General features: G+C 46.2%; 1 protein-coding gene across 3 annotated transcripts in view; it reads left to right on the top strand.

Annotated features, from left to right (window-relative positions):
• OSBPL2 (oxysterol binding protein like 2) overlaps positions 1 to 21,422 on the top strand; it is a 342,788-nt gene that overhangs the window by 95,645 nt on the left and 225,721 nt on the right. For all 3 annotated transcript variants that reach the window (XM_086932854.1, XM_086932857.1, XM_086932856.1), the window contains exon 2: positions 18,458 to 18,598. In XM_086932854.1, the coding sequence (XP_086788980.1) occupies positions 18,562 to 18,598 (37 nt within the window). In that variant the 5' untranslated portion in view covers positions 18,458 to 18,561. The remainder of the gene's footprint in view (positions 1 to 18,457; positions 18,599 to 21,422) is intronic.

Here is a 21,422-nt window from a genome sequence, read left to right as displayed (position 1 = left end):
GCTCCTGGTGTTGGCCCATCTTTCAATGTACGGTTGATATGTCCAAATGTGGAACAGCCATGAATCTCTGGTTCTGTATTTTCTCTTCATTAACTCCATTTGCTATGGAAGAATGAATGGTAGTTCACTATTGTTACGGTTTTCTACCATATTAAATAATGACTCCCAGGATCCTACACCCAATGTGGGAACACTATCAATTGTGTGGGTGGCTAATACCATACCTTCTAAAGGAAAGTTTATTGGAGCAAACTTTTTTCACGTAGCTTTAGATCTTCAGACCTATGGGCTGTGTCAAGCGCAGCCATCAACTGAACCAGTGGCAACCGTTGTTAAATTGAGCGTGAATCAAGCTGACCTGCTTAATCCTTGTGCCAACCACGAAAGGTCCAAGGGATTGTGTCAGTAAGTACCACTACGCCCGCAGGGTAGGTCATTATGGCCTTTATCATTTCTGGCCCTTTACCGCTTATCACAATGGCAGCCATTTTCTAAGAACCCTTGTTGTCCCATACACAGCTCCGCCCCTTTGCTCAAATCCTACCTGAAGCCGCTCCTTCTTTAAAAAATATTCATGAGCAGATCCACTGAGCTGCATCAGGTATGTTTTCCACATTGTAAACGTAGTGTTTGGCAAGGAGTGTGACCGGTTATAGCCTTCATCTTCCAAAAATTGCTATTAGGTGCATCTCTTCAAAGCGAAACCCAGATAACTACTCTGCTAAATACCATAACGTCTATCCAAGCCTGCGCAACAAAACTTGTATGGTCTCCAATGCCCTAGCCTGCCATCCATTGGTTTGATGTAGCCCAGGGCTTTCTGTGACTTTTCTTCTAATAGTTTAATTCGTTGCTGAGCTGCTAAAGGCTCTCCCAGGTCTTCATACACCTGTCTGTGTAAAAATAGTTTCTAGTGTTAGCAATAAAGGTTTGGGTGGCCACACCCCTACAAACAATCTTTCTTCGTTTCTCATTTGTCAAATGTGTGCCTGCTGTGCGGTTTGGCATTCATGACGTATTGCATATAAATTACTTACTGGATATTTCGGGGACGTTTTCTACACAGTTCCTGGTGTATGTTTCGTTTTTTCAAGTTGTTTGGTGAAATCTTGGAATTTCTTAATTGTCAGTTTGCAGTTAAATCATAAATGGCAGGTATAAGAAGACATCTGCTATAGGGTGCCTCCCGCTTGTCACCCATCGAAGACCATGGTTGTCCATCCAATACCTTATCAATAGTGATATTGTGGCTGTGCTCAAACCAGCTCTTATTCGGTCAAACGTGAAATAAATTAATAGAATAGAGTCCACCCCTGCCTAGTCTCACTGGAGGGACGCTGAGAAATTTGAGGATGATCGGTTTTAGTCCTGGCTTCATATGATGCTCTACCTCATATGATGGCAAAGAAGAGAATACTGAGCGGCTTTTAGTGCTGATTTGAGCATTTCTAATTGGTGAGGTGGTTTCCCTGATACACATGCTGTCCACAGTGCCCACCGCATCATGGACTAAAGCAACAACAGCAGTTGCCACGTCAGCAGCGACCACAGCTGCTGCAATGCACTGACCAGAGCTGCAGCCTGGGCTTGGGCAACAGTAGATGCCAGCAAGGTGACAACACTAGTAGACAAATTTGTAAGGATGTATGATGTTACAACGCGATCAAAATGATTGCGATACATTACATCGCTGTTTTTACAACGCAAGTCGCTACAAAGACTTGCGCTCTAGGGCACTGGACTACGGAATAGTATGATTTACTATTCCAACTCCAGCCTACGTACAGTAGGAAAGGTGTTGGAATTGTAAATCACACTATTCCTTAGTCTAGAGCGCCCTCCAGTGCAAGTCGTGGTAACGACTTGCGTTGTAAAAGCAACAATGTAAATGTGTTGCAGTGTTTTGAGCGCGTTAAGGTCGCTTCCCATTTGTAACCACAGCGCAGACAGCAGCAAAAAAACGGTCTCCATAGCAGCAGGAACACAGCGGTGACAACCCCTGCCACTGGAGCAGGGACCACAGGGACAACCACCGCCCCTCTCTGTAACACTTGCCACAATAGCCACCATTAAAGCAGCAAGAAGTGCCACTCATGTAACTCATGCAACCACAATGGCCGAGAAATAACCACAGCTTTGGGTACAGTAACAACAGTAGAATACGAGCGCACTCACTCCCCCCACAGGAGCAACATAAGCAAAAACCGTAGTTGCAGGTAAAGCAGGATCTACAACAGTGGTAACCACAGTTGTAGCCACAAGTACCACCAGGACATCTCAAAACAAGCATACCTCGCATACCAGCTGCTGTACAGTTACACTACAGCAGCACACTGATCCTCTTTTCTCACAAGGGTTCACAACTACCAGTGCACTCTCCTGTCTACCTTGCCCTTTGCCTAACAAAAGATTTACGAATCTCTCCACATCCCGAGTTTGGTCAACTAGTCTCTTTTTTTTTTTTTTTTTTTTTTTTAATTCTTTTGTATCGAACTGGATTGCAAGATTTCTTGCTGATTTGAGACTCTTTGCCTCCATTCTAGGACAATTGTGTACTGTCAGTAGAGGTGGTGTCTGTCGATATTCATTCATTTGTTTTGTAATTTGTTGTACGTGTAAGAAGCCTGACTGGCTATGCCGAGGTGTCCAACGTAGAGTAAAGAGGGCCATATGCATGTCATGTTTGCAGTGTATCCACCCAAGCTAAACTTTGGTCATTAATTATTTACTTATTCACTGGTTTTCTTGTATCTCTCTGAACCAGGCACTTAATGATTTGCAAAGATCAGTGCAGCATCTGCAAATAAATGGATCGATTATCTAAGGTGGAGATCGAGTTATTCACCAATACATTGTCTGTGATTGATCCCGAAGTCCTGCACTTGTCTGGTGAGCCGCAGTGAAGCGGGATGCTCGAATCGATGCCTTGTGGTAAATGGGTAGGGTGCCAGCCTAGCCGCAGGGACACACGAAACCTCAATGTTGAACCTGAGTGAACCTGTTTTTGTGAGCGTTTTCCTAGTCCTCACTTGGGGTTGTACTAGAAGTGAATGCATTCCACCACGCCCTGTGTTAATGTTTTGCTAGCACACGCCCAATGTTCTAACAGGAAGAGGAGTGACGTATGCACTCTGGCTAAACTCCACGCACAGGTGCAATATTGCTTGGAGTCATCACCTTGTATTGTTCTGGCCACGTGGAGTACAGCTGCTGTAATGCAGTATTATGGGTTCGGTAAATGCAGTGACTAGTGCATTTGAAACACAAAGACAGTGATTCAGACTGGATCATGGCCTGGCTGAGTCATTGGAGCATACCTGCTAATTTTTAGCACACCTATGGTCTGTTTATGGGCTGGTAGCCGCTTCCACAGTTGGCTTTCAGTTGTTGCCAACATTCAGCTCCTTGTGTTTCTAAAGCACTGAGTCCATTGCGGACAGCAGTTTAGCTTGGATTCTGTTTCCTGAAAGAGGTTTGTAGAATGCTGCCCGGCTAGGTGTGGGAGCATAGAGGCTCGGGCCGGGTAGGGACAGCATCTGTAGGACAATGACCTGTCGGGTACCACTGGAGCATGAGTGCAAGATCTAGCTGGAGATGAGAGGTGTTGGAGCTAACCTAGATAAGGAGTAGGGGCAAAGAGGAGTGTGGATGTCCAGTGCAAGGGCAGTTTGTTTTTCTTCAGTACACAGCATAGGGATTATTTGGTTTCAGTTGCTCCTGCCACCACTGTGGCTTGTACATGGACCTAAAGCTTATCTCCTCAACCAGAATTGTTTGACCGCATTTGACTACCAAGAGAATGGTTGACTCCGAATTAATTTGCCTGTGAAGTTTTAGTTTGAATCCTGCTGTTTGAATGTGATGTGTACAGTGTGCTTGCTGCCTGTAAACCGCAGGGTCCACAGATCTTACCATTGCTAGCCATGATCCTTTTCAAGATCCAGTGGTAGCCTGAACAACTGCAGGATCATCTCATCACTTGGGTTGGGTTTGGCCAGCTGCACAATCCACAGGTCACCTTGGCTGGATTCGGCCCAAAACAGGGTGTACAGATTGCATTGGTCGGGTTTGGCCAGCTACATGGTCCACTAATCAGGCTGTCCATGCTCGACTAGTTGTTGGGTCCACTAATCATCTTGGTCAGGTTCGACTAGCTGCAGTAGCCATTGATCTCCCTCATTGGGCTCGACCAGCTCCAGAGTCCACCAGTCACCTTGGGTCAGGCTCAGCCGGCTCAAGGGTCCACTGACCGCTGTGGCAATCCTTTTAGTTCTCAATCTTTTTTGTGGATTACGTTATAACATGTCACTTGGATAATATTGATTGTTGGATGCGGGAGGTGTCGTTTGAAATTGTCTGATGTTTAGCAGCTTCGTGGGAGGAGGAGCTTTAACAATAGTAGTTGAGCGTCGGAGGTCTGCTATTTACATCACTTATGCTTACATCGACGTAAACTTCAGTGTGACCATTAAATGTGTGTGTGGATTAAGCTGAACCTTTCAAATGTGGTGAAGATTTTAAATGGGACTTGCCACCATTTTTAAAATGCACCACACACATTTAACTACAATAACACTTGTTCAATAGACCATTCAGTGTCTAATTTATTTATTTAAATCAATTTCCTTAGTTTGTTAAAGTGTTCACCACTCTTCCACTCCCCGTTTTAACCATTTCCTGTGATAATTCTTGGGTCTGCTCTCTTACTTAGGTTCCTATCTCCTCCAGGTCACTACCACTTCCTATGTTACCCTACCCTCATCTTAATTCTCAGGATCTCTCCTTTTCCTTGTTTGTTGGTGCCTTCTTTCTGCCACCTGATTATGCTATATTCTTTATTACCCTTGTGTACTATCCAGTCTTTCCCTTTGCTTATCCATTTTTCTTCGGTCTTACTGTACCGCATTTGGTCTCCGCGCCCCGGATCATTTGTAGGTCTGGGCAGTGAACTCTGCTCCGTACGTGGAGTTTGCAGAGTTTTCTGCGCTCCATGGAGCTCGTGTAGTGCAGAAAACGCCTCTCCTCATAGTGCAGCAGAGTTTTTTCCTCTATCTCGCCAATTGCAAGTTGGCGAGTGCGAGCTGCCGCTAGAGTAGAATTTCTACTCGACGATAGGGAGATCAGTGTGAATAGCAGTTTGTGATGCACTACGCCACTTGCGGAACTGTACTGAGTTTTTTGTCTTTTTGCGGGGTTCCACGTAGCGGAACTCCACCCAGGCCTATTCATTTGTGGTGTCTCTTTCCTCAGGACCCTTGTGATGTTCTTTTCCAGGGACCTTTGTGATGTCCCTTACGGGGACCCTTGTGGTGTTGTTTTCCCTAGACTCCCCCCTTTACCCTCCAATACAATTCTAACAATACCTCCACTAACTTCATAATACCTCCTCACGCCCACTATGCAGCACAATTATAGATCGATTCCTGAACCTACATGTTCTGTTATGCCCTAGCGCCTCCCTAGTACCAGTTTGTGGGCGTCCCACCTAATGATGGGAAAGGAAACTGCTGTTGTAGGTGTTCAGACTTTTCACATTTGCGGCAGCTCTCTGGGCATTGCATTGTTTTTTGTGTTTTTTTTAGGGTGAACCTGCTTTAAGGTGCGCCGTGGTGCAAACAGGGACATTGAGCCCATTACAATATTTGGGCCCTGAACTGCCATGCAGAGCACCCCCTCATCTTGCCCTTGCCTCTTTCCTTTATTTCTACTGAACAGGTGGATAGTAACTTGTCTCTCTCCCGTTGAGGGAAGCCCTAAAAAGGACCTTGCTTTGGTACCCTTTATATCTTTTTTGAATCTTCTATTTTTTTTTTAAAGCCTGGTAACTTATACTTTTGCTCTTCAGCCTAAAGCAATGCTGTCATGCAAGCTACTGTTTCCAACGCCTAACCTGCATGACCTTTGTCTCTTGGTTATTGAACAGCCATCTTGTGTGTGCCTGTGCCATCATAACCAAAAGATCCTTCTGAAACCAACAGGTTTGTATGATTAAATGTGCTTCATACCTACTGGAGGCTTTGGATTTCGACCCGAAGAAGAGGAGCTAGCTGGATGGAAGAGAGGTTTGTTCCGCTGGGTACTCTTCTGCTATCACCCTCAAAAGCGCCTCCTCGAATGGTGATTGCAACCACAGGGAAGGTGAAAGTACCTGATTGCAAGACGGATTTTCCCCCATACCAGACGATTTGTTTCAGATCTTATCCCATTACAGTAAAGAATATCGAGAACCCATGAGGTGAAGGCTCTATTGGGTTCAAACACTTCCTTACTCTAGAGACTGTTGCACCTTGATCTATCTCCACTCCTCTGGGCCGAGAGCTCCTAAGTTACCTTTACAACCTAGGATCAGTTTCACCTTGGGAGGTCTTTGGCGGCCCAATGTGTGGAGAGGTTGAACCAGGCTCTCTCCATAGGTGTGGGCAAGGGAAACAAAATTTGGGTCCAGACCTGCTACCCTTAGAATGATTTTCACGGTGTGAGTGCAGGGCGAAGGCAGCCTAAACAGCCACAGCTGTCCTTCCACGCAGCAATAAGGTGCTCATCGGTGTGCTGTGGAGGTTTCCATTCGAGGTCAACTGTGCAGAGCCTTCACACCTGAGCTGGAAACCCCTTCTGTGCAAAGGAATTGTGGCTCTTCACCTTGTGGTCGTGTGATGAGGCAGTAAATGTAAATGTATAGGCATTTATATAGCGCACTACTTACCCGTAGGGTCCCAAGGCGCTTCGACCGCTGCGAAACCCTTCCTGGCTTCCCTGAGAGATGGTCCCTTAATGGGTATCTCCAGGGTGAGACCAGGCATCCCCGGCGGTCTGGTGGGGCCGTTAGTGAAGATGAGGCAAGCTAATGCCCAGAGTTGCCGAGTGTGATCACTGATCAGAGTGGGCACCGAGGCGAGAGAATTATCGAGTCCGCTGACCCTGGTCCAGAAACCTGCCGCGCCGGGAATCGAACCCTGGTCCCGGGCCGTCCTCTGCTCTCGGGTCTGCCGCCTCTAACCAGTGAGCCACACTGCGGATCACTCTGCGACTCCAGAGACCTGCAGACTGGAGTCAAACTGAGCTTCTCCTGGAGATGGTCTGTGTCGCAGGCCCACCTGCCAAGGAGGCTCGTCTCTCAGTCGGAGAGCCTCATTGCAAGAATAAGCACAACAGGCCAACCCTTCCAACCCCCATTCACACCATGTTCCGCCCAGAAATGCATGTGGGCAAGAAGAGGTAGGGGCATGGCCCCCCAACCACACCATTTACTTTGGGAGGTCGCCCGATACTACAGTTTCAAAAATATAATTTATAAGCTATTTAAAAAAGAATCGGAAATTGTTTCAGCATTTTACTGTATTTCCTTTTTTTCCTGTGTACAGTGCTCTGTAGCCACCCCACCACAACCCCGCCCCCCTGGCACGAAGTCCACTATTACAAATTTCTCTAATTAAATAATAAAAGGTGACATGATGTTGACCCCGGGACAAGAAATCTAAAATGGATACACGCCTTGCAATATTGTATTGTCATAGGGAAGTGTAAGAATGTGGAAATTTGACACCATTTTTGAGCGCTGCTCTTCACGATTGCCCTTAAAATGAAGAATATTTTTTGGCAAGGTTTACTTATCAAATTGTTGGATTTTCACTCACCTGTTTCGAATGTGGGGGGCTTGGTGCACTTTTTATTTTGGCGAATTTGTGACATTTAGAACAGCAGACCTGAGACCCTGCTTGTCATTTATTCGTGAGTATCGTAGCCGCCAAGTTTCCAAAACCCATCCGTGATGTGCTACTCCAGTCCAGGAGATTTGTTTTCTTTGAACTTTGGGACTTCTAGTCTTCTTTATTCCAATTATAAAACAGGACTGCAACTCTCAGAATTCAAAGAAAGAGACCTGGAGTGGAGCAGCACATCGCCCAGGGACCTGGGAGACTCCGCATGGATGGAGTATCTCTGCCGTCCTGGCTTATGCCTTGTCACTTACATCCTAGCTCTGCAGAGCCCGGCGGTGAGTCCCTAGTGAGCTCAGAGCCTCCTCTGCTGTATCTTCTCAAGTGATCTTGCAGAAGACTGAGTGACATGCAAGCAGTGGCCAGATTACATCTCAGCCAGCAGGGTAGAGCCAGGGTTACCAGCTGTGTCTTCATGGACATAAGGGAATGGCCTTCTACTTCACCTAGATTCAGGATACGTGCCTCGTTAAAAGGGCAGACACATAAGCAGCCCAGCTAGTTATCTCCTTATCAAGCTTGCCTGCTGCAGATATCAGTCCGTCTCCAGCCTGCCTCATCGACTGGCTCTGCTAGCTTGACTTCAGTTTCTGCTTCTTCCGAAGCATTGATTTGTATTCTGGATGAATCCGTACCCACGGTTTCATGTTTGATCTGCAAAGTCATCCCCCGCAGGCCCGTCTTGCGCATTCGACAGCTTTGGTTGCACAGTTCTACGAGATCGACTAGCAAAAAGCAGTATCTGTTACCACCACAGCCCTTGCCTCCGGTGCTGTCTTCAGCATTGGCTCCTCCGTGGCTTCATCATAGAGTGAGCGTCCCCAGGGTTGTGTGTGTTGTCCAAAGTTTCTTTGTATTTATAACTAGTCCTCACATGGTCTGTAGTTTTCCATAATGGTCTACAGCTGGGCATAGAGTGAACTATGCTATGATGGTACCAGCATTTGTAGACCACTGGTCGACCCACTTGACCCCGGCTGTCGAATATCACTGCATTCCCAAGGAGGTGGCGGACTACAAGTAGTGCATATAATAATAATAAGGTATTTATTAAGCGCACAGCTACCCCAACGGGGTGTCTCAGCACTAGAGAACATGTGTTCCCTGCTGCCCCATGCGTACATGAAGGTGCCGATGCAGAGCATTCTCTTGTGAGGTGAGGTAGATTTGGGGTGGAGGTGTGGGAGAGTGCATGCTTCCGAAGTAAGAGTGTAGTTATAAATGTCGGAGATAGACCTTTGGTTGGCATTGACCCATTGGTGATTTTCTATGTGGAGGTGTGAGTGGGTTTCATAGAGCTTATTGGGTACATGAAGGAACGTCTATGTAGACTATAGCCCTAGATTATTTACAGTGTGACTATAGCAGTGATAATGTATTCACATTTGTGGCAGAGGTTCCTCATGGACCGAGGAGCTAATGTTTTTAATTTGGGCAAGTAATGTTACAAGCCCCCCTGATTTAGACTCCTTCATTTTGCATGGACGGTGATGTGGAATGATTAGGTGATGCTAATTCTTCACATAGACTTTAAGAGTCAGCCATCCAGCTAGGTTTTCACCGCCATTTCTTATGAAAAATGCTGACCTATATTTGCTAGAAGACCCGCTGTGATACTGAGAAACTATGTCACTGATCGAGAAATGTATTCTAATGTTCTGTACGGATCCGATCATATAATGCCACCTTGAAGGTTGCTCCCACACAGTAGAAGGCTGGTAATCATTGGACTTCTGTCATGAGCCCCTCCGACGGACTTTGATGGTGGGCATCTATGTAAAGACTTGGTCCTTGCATTGGAAAGGCCACTCATTTTTAAGCATCATTGTCACAGTCTAAATGTGACATGTGGATGCAGACTTTATGGGTGACATACATTTTGACACTGCACCGCCTCTTTTGGACCTCCGCTACAGAACATGTTCTCACTAGCTCATAATTTCACCTGTCTTCCAAACCAAACGAGGGTGTGTATGATGATCAACTCGCTGCCAGAAACTGAGACCGTAAGCAATGCAATCCAAAATAGAGCCAGCTGCCTGCTATCAAACCTTGGCTGATTGTCGCCCTCAACGCTCTGAGGAATTTAATCTTGCTCTTTCTCAATTCAATAGTTGGATTGAGAAGGTGGTGACTGATCTTACTCCCCAAACGAAACTTAAAGCCCGTAACAGGCCTTTGTCCAATCCATGGTTCTCACCTGAGCTTCAAATACAGACAAAACACTAAGAAAAGCTGGAAAGGAAATGGAGGCAGGATTATAGCTTTGAGGCCAAAACTGCTTTGAAAGCAGCTCAAAAACCATACTATGCTGCTATCATATTAGCGAAGCGCTCCTACTATACTGACTGTATTGCCCGGTCTGGTAATATTAAAGAACTGTTTAACATTGTGAAGAATTATGTGACTCCTAAAGCTATGAGGTGTGAAGAGCTTTTTAAGTTTTCATCTATAAAGTTAGGGCTCTCCAACTGTCATTTGGCAACCAGGACACCCAGGTTTTCTTGGTGCCCCCTGGCCGATATATTCCTTCTCCTGCTAAAGTCACCTTTTCCACCTTTGAAGCCATATCACTAATGGACTTCCTGGTAGCTTTATGCTACCTTAAATCGGGCTCCCCTAGTGATCCCTGTCCTGCCAAATTCATGGCCAGTGCGGCTGTAGGTATTAACCCTCTTCTTAATCAGCTTGTTAATGCCTCACTGACACTGGCCCATGTCCCCACTGAGTGGAAACAGGCACTGCTCATCCCTCTGATCAAAAAGTCGACTATGGATCCTAACCTTCCGACTATTATTGCCCAATTTCTCTTCTCCCTGCTATTGGTAAAATATGCGAAAAGATGGTCAATAAGCAGTTAACTGCTTTCATTGAACAGAATGGCCTCCTTCATCCAGCCCAATCCAGTTTCAGGGCCGACTATAGCACAGAGTCTGCTTTGGTAGAAATTACGGAAGCTATTCGCGAGACCAAGGATGCTGGGGGCAGGTCAGTTTTGGTCCTGTTGGATCTCTGCTGCTTTTGATACTGTCCCCCATTCACTTTTCGCCCGCCTCCAGGAATTAGGCATTATGGTTACTGCTGGTGAGTGGCTGAAATCCTTCTCAGAAGGCCGAACCCAACAAGTATGGATCCCTCCCTTCACGTCTACTCCCCAAGTTCTTTTGACCGGGGTTCCGCAAGGGTCAGTACTTAGACCACTTTTGTTCAACCTATACATGACTCCTCATTCGGTTGGCAGAAGAACTAGGAGCTAAAGTTGTTGCTTACACCAACGACACCCAGCTCCTGTTCACTTGGAAAAAATCATAGACATCCACTGCCCATGTTAAAAGCTGTTTAACTGTGGTGTTTAATTGGTTGACGCTCGCTCGGCTGAAATGTAACGAGGATAAAACAGAAATTGTATTCTTTGGAGAGTTTCCTCTTCAGGTTTGGTATACTTTCTTGCCTGATGAGTCTCCCAGGCCCTCACCTCCTGGACTCCCTGTAAAAAACCTTGGGATTTGGTTTGATGAAACGCTGAGTTTCTGTAATCCAATTAATAAACTGACTGGCACCTCTTTTGGCATTCTGAAACTTCTTAGGAAATTTCTGACACTTCTGCTCTTAGCAGCTAAGGAAACGGTTGTTCGAGCTCTTGTTACCTCCCGCATAGATTATGCGAATGCACTGTACGTGAGCCTTCCCGCCTATCTTATTGACAAACTTCAGGTGGTTCAAAATGCCGCCACTTGTCTGCTTTTTGACCTCCCCAAACGCACCAGTGTCAGGCAACATCTGCACAACTTGCACTGGCTACCGGGGAAGGCTAGGGTCCCGTATAAAGCCCTGGTAACTATCCATGCTACGCTTTATGAATACGGCCCCCTCTACCTCCGGAAACGTTTTCAGTTTTACTCCTCCAGCAGACACTTGCGGTCTTCTAACATGCTCCTGGCCTATGTCCCTAGATTCCGCTTGAAGAGAAAGAGCGGTAGTTCTCTGGCCTATTTGGCAGCCATGGCATGGAACTCGCTCCCTCTTGACCTGTGTAGCCTGCAGATTTCTACCCAATTTAGGAAGAAACTAAAAACCTTCTCTTTTCACTGATCTGGTTTCTGTGCTATCTGCTCTTTTTTCTTCCTGCTGTCTCTTGGGCTCGCGCTGGGACACTCTTGAGTAGCTGTGCGTGTTATAAAACCATGATACTGCTTACGTTTTACAAAGTTCAATACTATCTTCGAGGCTGGATTTAATGGTTTGATACTAGCCATCCTTCTTGGTGACACTGCAGTTACTCTGCTTGTGAAATACCTCTTGATTATGGTGTATTTGCTGTAGGTGGCAGGTGTGGACTGCCAATATTTAACTTTGATCTGTTTCAGAAGGTGATATGTAGAGAATGTAAACCCTTCGCGTGCAAGAAAAACACGTCCATCTGCCCACCCAACGCTCCGCTTCTGACCATTCTTTAATTCAGGGCACTGACCATCAGTGCGCGACCTGAGCCACTGAAAGCCAAATGAACGTTTTGCATTGGTTCACAGCAGTGCCAGAGACTTTGTACTTAATACAAAGAACACCGTTTGTTGGAAAAGGAAACTGATTATGTTTCCCACAACTTGCACGACTTCGATGCCACCTTGAGCTGGTCCTGCTGGCCATCAGGAACTCCTTACTCATCTCCTGTGCCTCTGAACCCGCATCATGGTCCATTTCTTTGTGGTTTCTTGTGTGCTCATTTGTTCCTTCCTTCCTTCCTTCCTTTGTTTTTCTTTCTTGGCTTTGCAGCAACCGCACCAATAATAGGATTTTGCACAGCGCACTTTTGCAGACATTTTGATGAGACTCTTCCGATAACAATTGAAATGTCCAAGTTCCATGCAGGATGTATTAACTTGCATGTGTGACGAACATGGACTTTTGTACACAAACATTTCTGGATTTTGCTTTAAGTCCTTGGCACATGCGGGTGACTACTGGTTTAGGTAGTGGTGGAGGCATCCCCTTTATACTCGCCTTTTGTTGTCTTTTAACCGGGAGTACAGTTATTCCCGCATGTGGTATTAATAATAAATGTCTTTGTAATGATGAGATATTAATAGAGCACAGAGGCCACCCTACAGGGTATCCTGGCCCTGCGAGATTGGCGGATGACCAGAACATGGCAGTCTTACAGATGGGTGGGGAAAAGAGTCTTCTGGGATTTTCTGAATGAGAGATGATCATCTCAGTCAAACGGAAAGAGGGCGTGAGTTCCAATGGCTAGATGCAGAGAATGACCAGTAAAGGCCTTCTGTTAAAGCGTATGATATATTAGGCAGTGATACGAGAAAACGAGAAAATGAATACAGATTCAGTTCTGGAAAGTATGGCCGGAATTTCTCTTGGAAAAAGAGAGGGCCTATTTTGTGGAAGGCTCAGTGCACAATACCCGTGGATTTAAGTGGATTATGGGCCAGTGGAGGAAGCCACTGGAGGATAGACCAGTAGGTGGAGGTGTGAGCAAAATTAAAGATGTTAGCAGCAGCTGCCGCGGCATGTTAAAGGCGAAGTAAAGAATCTAGGGAACATTCCGCCAGGCTAAGATCTAAGGAATTACAATTATCTAGGTTGGTTAGAATGACTGATTGATCAACCAGCTGACATGCAGAAAGAGGTCAAAATTGAATCATTTTTTGAAGGAGATGTAAATGAAAGAAAAAACTTTAGGAAAAGGTTTTGTTGATTTTAGGAAGTGAGAGAAAGTGATCTGTTAAACTAAAGGCCTAGGTTCAATAAAAACATCTAATTCTGGAACTGATGCTGAGAAGGTTACGTGAGCCGGCATGCTGATCGGATAAGGTGGGTCATATTAAATAATAGCATAATTCAATGCCTTGACCAGGATTTTCTGACCCAGCATGACCGCGGGACCTTCTACGTATGGACATTAGATGATTTTTATTGAAATACAGTGGACGCTCCAGTCCTGATGATGACGCTTCAATTGCTTATGGGTTGAAACGTCGTCAACGCCAATAGTGTGTCTTTAGTGAATGAGAACACCATTGTTTTGGTGTGTATTTATGTGTTGTCTTGAAACACTGTTTTTGTAATTTTCCCTAAGCCACGACTTGCTTTGTTTACACTTATTGTTCATAATTGCAACACTGTTTGTGTAACTGTACGAGCGCCCCCTTTTAAGTGCATTTAAAAACGTTCCCTCTTTTTTGATATTAAAATTTACCTTGAAACCTAGAAAAAACATTTTGTGCATGGGTACTGTGTGTATTAGGAGTTTAAGAGTTGGGTAGTACAATTTTCTTAATTTCCTTATTCTTTTTACATTCAGGGTGGTTTATTCTTTATCTTTATTTTTTGACAAAAATCCTTTCTCTTTTTCCAAGTAGTGTACTTGGACTATTGTTTGGATTATAATGTATACAGGTTTGGCAAAGCATATTTTGACTTGCCTCTGGACCATCTTCCAGTCCTTTGCAGACTTTGAGTGATAACCTGTATTCTGTGCAAGGTTCTACAGCTACATATAGTCCTCTGAGCATACACAGGACCCTTTGACCAGCAGCATACAAGTAACAGTCCTCAGGACATGCATAGAACCTGTTGATTCGCTTCTGGAGGTCAGCAATAGTCCTCTGACCATGTTATGAACTTTTTGGCCCACAGCCTTCAAGTAACTGTCTTCAGGGTAACGCTCAGAACCCGCTGTTCCACTTCTATATGTAACAGTCCTGTGTGCGTGTAAAGGACTCTTCGAGTCAAAGGTACAGGTAATTGATAGTCCTCTGTGCATGCCCATTGCTATTTAGCCACCAGCAAGAATCAAATAACAGTCCTCTGGGCACATAAATGACCCTTTGACCCACAGCGGCAGGTTTGTAACAGTCTGATGGGTATATATGAGCCCATTGATCCGCTTCTGTGGTAAGTAACCGTGCTCTGGGTATGTAAACGACCATTTGGCTCTTACTTACAGGTAACAGTCCTCTGTGCATGCACGGAACCCTGTAATCACCAGCAAGAGGCAAGTAACAGTACTCTGGGCATACCTAGGACCCCCTGACCAACTTCTATAGGTATAATAGTCCTCTGGGTGTGTTAAGGACCCTTTGTCCCACTGCTGCAAGTAACAGCCCTTGTACTACTTACTTAGCCCTCTTACTTACTGCCACTGCAAGGATTCGCGGGAGCACCCTGCAGCCTTTTCTAAGCTTTTTTCCGTGATAAAAACGAGTGATCGTTCCGCTTTAAAGATTTGGAAAAAAAAACCCTTTCCCATTTCGACGGAGGAGCATTAAACAGATAATTTCTTTAATCCCGCTACCCTGAATGATAAGATACGGATAGCGTTTTCCAAGCACCTACCGTTCCAAAAAAGCCAAAGATTTTTCACGGACCACGTTTTTTCTGGCCGCCTTAGACAACACCCTCCTTGCCTTTCTACCAGGAATCAGCCCCACCCCCCCCCCACCACCCCCCCTTTCTTCACGTCCTGACGAAGACCCGTGCAGTAAGGATCTACTGTCCTACAACGTCTGGGTCGAAACGTAGACTTTTATCTACACCACGAACTCCTAACAATAGCATGATGTACACAGCAGATTAGGAGTTTTCTTGCTATGAAAATGGTTTGATGTATGCTTATCTCATGTGACCTCTCGTATGGGGATCAATTAGCATTTAATATTTACACTCGTTGATTTATGCATATGAGAAATTTGATTAGTGATGTACAACTATCAAAAATGTTTTTTTCCCCTGCACCCTTCCCCTTTCCCCTTGTGGGCGCATTGAATTTGTATATACTATTACCTATTTACTGATCATTGAATGGTTATAACGGTGCAGTGAAAATAAAAAACACTGGGCACCCTCATTTGTTTGGCTCCACTTCTATAAGCATAGGAGAAGTGTGGCTCACTGGTTAGAGCAGGCAGACCCTGAAGCAGAGGTCAGACCCGGGACCAGGGTTCAATCCCCGACGCGGCAGGGTCTTGAGCTCAAATGTCCATGGACTCGATAATTCTCGCTTCGGTGCCTGACCTAATCATGGGTTCACACTCTGCAACTCTGGGCATTAAGCTTGCTTAATCTCCACAACGGCCCCCCAGCGGCGGGATGCCTGGCTTTCACCTTGGGGATGCCCTGTAGGGGCTATCTCACAGGGAAAAGCCAGGACGGGTTCCCAAGGCAAGCGCGGAGATACCCCTTCGGGGGTCGATTCAGGCGCTATATAAAAATAATAGTACTCTGGGCATGTAGTGGACCCTTTGACCCACAGCTACAGGTAAGCAACAGTCCTCTGGTTGTGTCAAGGACTCTTTGTCCCACAGCTACAAGTAACAGTCCTCAGGACATGCGCGTAACCAGTTGCCCCACTTCTATGGGTATAATAGTTTTCTGTGCATGTTACGGACCCTTTAACCCACAGCTACAGGTAAGTAACAGTCCGATGGGTATACACAGAACCCTTTGACCCGCTTCTGCAGGTGTAATAGTCCTCTGGACATATTAAGGACCCTTTCGCCACCAGAAAGAGGGAAGTAACTGTCCTTTGGGCATGCATGGGACCCGTTGCCCAACTTCTGCTGGTTATAATAGTCCTCTGGGCATGCTAAGGTCCCTTTGACCCACAGCCCGCCAAGTATACAGGTCTCTGGGCAGGTTAAGGTCCCTTTGACCCACAGCCCGCCAAGTATACAGGTCTCTGGGCAGGTTAAGGTCCCTTTGACCCACAGCCCGCCAAGTATACAGGTCTCTGGGCATGTTAAGGTCCCTTTGACCCACAGCCCGCCAAGTATACAGGTCTCTGGGCATGATAAGGTCCCTTTGACCCACAGCCTGCCAAGTATACAGGTCTCTGGGCATGTTAAGGTCCCTTTGACCCACAGCCCGCCAAGTATACAGGTCTCTGGGCATGTTAAGGTCCCTTTGACACACAGCCCGCCAAGTATACAGGTCTCTGGGCATGTTAAGGTCCCTTTGACCCACAGCCCGCCAAGTATACAGGTCTCTGGGCATGTGAAGGGCACTTTGACCCACAGCCCGCCAAGTATACAGGTCTCTGGGCATGTTAAGGTCTCTTTGACCCACAGCCCGCCAAGTATACAGGTCTCTGGACATGTTAAGGTCCCTTTGACCCACAGCCCGCCAAGTATACAGGTCTCTGGGCAGGTTAAGGTCCCTTTGACCCACAGCCCGCCAAGTATACAGGTCTCTGGGCAGGTTAAGGTCCCTTTGACCCACAGCCCGCCAAGTATACAGGTCTCTGGGCATGTTAAGGTCCCTTTGACCCACAGCCCGCCAAGTATACAGGTCTCTGGGCATGATAAGGTCCCTTTGACCCACAGCCTGCCAAGTATACAGGTCTCTGGGCATGTTAAGGTCCCTTTGACCCACAGCCCGCCAAGTATACAGGTCTCTGGGCATGTTAAGGTCCCTTTGACACACAGCCCGCCAAGTATACAGGTCTCTGGGCATGTTAAGGTCCCTTTGACCCACAGCCCGCCAAGTATACAGGTCTCTGGGCATGTGAAGGGCACTTTGACCCACAGCCCGCCAAGTATACAGGTCTCTGGGCATGTTAAGGTCTCTTTGACCCACAGCCCGCCAAGTATACAGGTCTCTGGACATGTTAAGGTCCCTTTGACCCACAGCCCGCCAAGTATACAGGTCTCTGGGCATGTTGAGGTCCCTTTGACCTACAGCCCGCCAAGTATACAGGTCTCTGGACATGTTAAGGTCCCTTTGACCCACAGCCCACCAAGTATACAGGTCTCTGGGCATGTTAAGGTCCCTTTGATACACAGCCCGCCAAGTATACAGGTCTCTGGGCATGTTAAGGTCCATTTGACCCACAGCCCGCCAAGTATACAGGTCTCTGGGCATGTGAAGGTCTCTTTGACCCACAGCCCGCCAAGTATACAGGTCTCTGGGCATGTTAAGGTCCCTTTGACCCAGAGCCCACAGGTATACAGGTCTCTGGGCATGTTAAGGTCCCTTTGACCCACAGCCCGCCAAGTATACAGGTCTCTGGACATGTTAAGGTCCCTTTGACCCACAGCCCACAAGTATACAAGTCTCTGGGCATGTGAAGGGCCCTTTGACCCACAGCCCACAAGTATACATGTTATGGGCCCTTTGACCCACACCCGCAGGTATGTACCTGTAGTTTGTACACGCCCAGGTCCTTCCCTCCCTTGGGGCCTCAAAGCCGGCATCGCTTCCATCGAACACCGAAATATCCAGTTTAATCCAGAGACCCAGTCTCAAACTCAAGACAAGGCGCTCCTTCTTGAGAGCGCCCACACTTTCCCACTGAGAGGGGGTGTATCCAGTGAAGGCTTTCCACCCTTGAAAGTTTTGTCCTTGGCCTGTGACCGAGTACGTGTGTTGTAAACATTTGCATTTGATAATCTGGAGGCCAAACGGCGCTGCTCCTGCTCTCCGAAATGAAAGTATCTGAAATATCACGGAAGGGAATACTCACGTGGGCTTGAATGCCTCGATTTCATGGAGCGAATGTGATGCCTTATTTCTGTCATGTAACGTGTAAACATTGGTTTATTGTTAATTAATAAAATATATTTATATATCGTCTTATATATTCTTTATTTTGCACGTTCAGTTGTTAGTCGGGAGCAAGTCACACCTGCTCGCAGGCGAAGCTATGAGACTCGAGCGCAGGATTGGCATTGCTTATGCTGTGTTTAGGATGGGGCAAGTGTAATAACCCGCCTGTGTCTGTTTCCCCCCAGCTCCGGAAGCAGACGCCCTCTGTTGAGCAGGACTGGCCTTGGCGTGTTGGAAGAACAATGAAATAGTGGCGCCGCGTTGGGAACCCAGATTTATAAAGTAAAGAATGCACAGTGAGGAAGAGTTTTATGACGCCGTAACAGGTGAGCAGAACTGGGACAAATAAACAGGTCTTCAATTAAACATTGTGGTTCAAGTAGAGCGCCCCCGCGCCCTCACCCCCAAGGAGTTTGCAGTGCCAGATGGACATTTTTTTTTTTTTTTTAATTTTATCTATTTTTCTCAGTTTAAAGTCCCAAAACCTTTCTCCTACCATTAACCTACCATGTAATCACTGTCTCCAGCCATCACCATCCTTAGCAACAGGGCTTTAAGTGGGATGAAAAAACTGGAGGGGGTCTCTCAAAGGGGCGTGGCCAATTCAATTAAGGGCGTGGCTTAAAACACGTAAGCTAAGTGTGTGCTGTATGTATGTAAATGTATAGGCATTTATATAGCGCGCTACTTACCCGGAGTGTCCCAAGGCGCTACGACCGCTGCAAAACCCTTCCTGGCTTCTCTGAGAGATGGTCCCTTAATGGGTATCTCCAGGGTGAGACCAGGCATCCCCGGCGGTCTGGTGGGGCCGTTAGTGAAGATGAGGCAAGCTAATGCCCAGAGTTGCCGAGTGTGATCGCTGATCAGAGTGGGCACCGAGGCGAGAGAATTATCGAGTCTGCTGACCCTGGTCCAGAAACCTGCCGCGCCGGGAACCGAACCCTGGTGCTTAGCATATTGTGCCTACCGACTTGTATTGTGCTGTTTCTGTCATTGCATCCAGATATGATACAAGAAGTAACATCATACCTACAAGTCAGGAGTATTGGCTTTGTCAATGGTTGTTAGTTGCATAAGATAAATAAGCTGCAAATATATCTTGTATACAGTATTGAAAAAGCTTCCACTTAAAGCCCTGGTGACACCACGACAATGTTGCTGCTCCTGAGTTTCAAAAAGAGAAGGGAAATCCAGAGAGATAAGGACTCTCTTTAAAGGATTTCCCTTCCCCCTACAACACTCACCTGGCATGACGTCATGCCGTAACCTCCGCTGATGAGAAGTGAGCAGTGTGAGCAGCGCACATCCAGAAAAAAAGGACCACCAGGGCACAAAACAGAGCCCGATAAAGACCCGTTTCAAGGACCCGGTGCTCATCCCCGGTGAGACCTGGCCCACTTAGAGCCCTGCTTAGCGAGCACCTCCTCTGCCAACACCCTCCTCTGGTGGTCTCGTCCTCCGCCCCCACAGTCACGTGATCACCTTCCATGGCAGTCACTGTTATGTCTCCATCACCTACAATGACCCTTCCCTCCCTATCCTCTTCCATCACCCTTTCTCTCCTCTGCCATCAGGTTACTCCTCTCACCATCCCACTCTGTCCTCTCCTCCCTCTCCTACCACCATCACTCTCCCCTGTGGTCACACTCCCCAGCCGATGCCTCCCTCTTCAGTCCATGTCATATAACTTTTGAACACCAACTTTCTGCACAGTTTGTAGTATCCTATTTTACACTGCGTGGACACATTTTTTAAAACTGTGACCGCCTATTTCATATAGTGTAATACACCGTTTAATCTCCTGACACACATATCCAGAGGGGTTTGTCACCCCCTGAGTCTACATAGCACTATAAATACACGTTACTGTCCCCCAGTGCATCGATCAGGATTCAGATGAGACCATCTGATACACAAAAGGAAGTCTGTGCTGATTGCATTAACCAACTCAGCTTTCCTAGCAGAACAATGCATTTCCCAAAGACACCTGCATTCATTTGCCATTTAGTGTGTACCAATCAATCAAAGCTTTATTACGACAAGTCTTAAAGCACATACATATAGTAGCTTAAAAAAAATATACCGATACGTTAAGAACCTTAAATTTACAAAACATTAAAATATATAATATATGTATACAAAGTAGAAAAAAGACCTAAAAAACAATTTCATTAAAAAAGATATTAAAGATCTAATCATAGTACAGAGTAATTAATTGGGACTGTTATTGTGGACAAGAGGATTTAAGTATTGCTCAGCTTAAGAGTCCACCAACGCGGCGCATACGTATACTCCATGACCAGCTTAGGAACTTGGCCATTGCTATAGCAATAGATGGTGTGGAGTCAGAGCAGAGTACTCTCATTGCCAGGACACAGTTTCTAAGGCCCAGTGATTTACTTATCGGTCTTAGCCATGCACGCCGAGGGGTAATGCATGCGAGGCAAGCTAAAAGAAGATGTGCTACTGTTTCAATTTGCTCTGGGCAGAGGGGCATTTATCACATTCAGCTTTGCCCCACTTTGCAGTAAAAGATCTAGTTGGCAAAGTGCCTGCATTTAACCGGAGATATAATTTCCGGTCAAAGGGTTTTGGGATAATGTCCCAGAATTGCTCAAAACGGGGGGAAGATTTAAATTCCATAAATTTGCCCGTTAATGGTGAGGAGGATTGACTACGGTATGTGTTACAGAACACCATTTCCCAGTATTTTGCCTTTAATGCTTCTTTGGAGGGGAAAGAAGGCATTAACAGGATCTGTCCATAGAACACTCATACCCATCATTTCAAGGAGGGACTTAATTTCCTGAAACCATTTAATTCTATGTGGCTATCTGTCAAAATTACGTCCATAATGCCTGACGCATAATGTTTTAATTCCTTTGTAGTCCATAGCCTCCGCCAATATAAGAGTGGGCGAAGTCTAGCCAGGTCCACTACGGATTTCCTGCCAAGGTCTTACAACAAGGGGCCCGAGGGGGTACTTTGTGGGACGCCTATAATTTTCCTTAAGAACTTTGTTTCTAGTACAGAGATCGACCTAAAGTTTTCAAAGGCCCAAAACTCTGCCCCATACAGCGTAGAACTCAAAGTTTTTGATTCATAAATTTGTATGACCGGGTTATATGTTTAGTATATGACAGCCTACGG

This window comes from Lissotriton vulgaris, chromosome 7 (assembly GCF_964263255.1).
Source record: "Lissotriton vulgaris chromosome 7, aLisVul1.2, whole genome shotgun sequence".
NCBI lineage: Eukaryota > Metazoa > Chordata > Amphibia > Caudata > Salamandridae > Lissotriton > Lissotriton vulgaris.
Note: the sequence above shows the minus strand (reverse complement) of the source record. Positions and strands in the feature narration are given on the sequence as shown.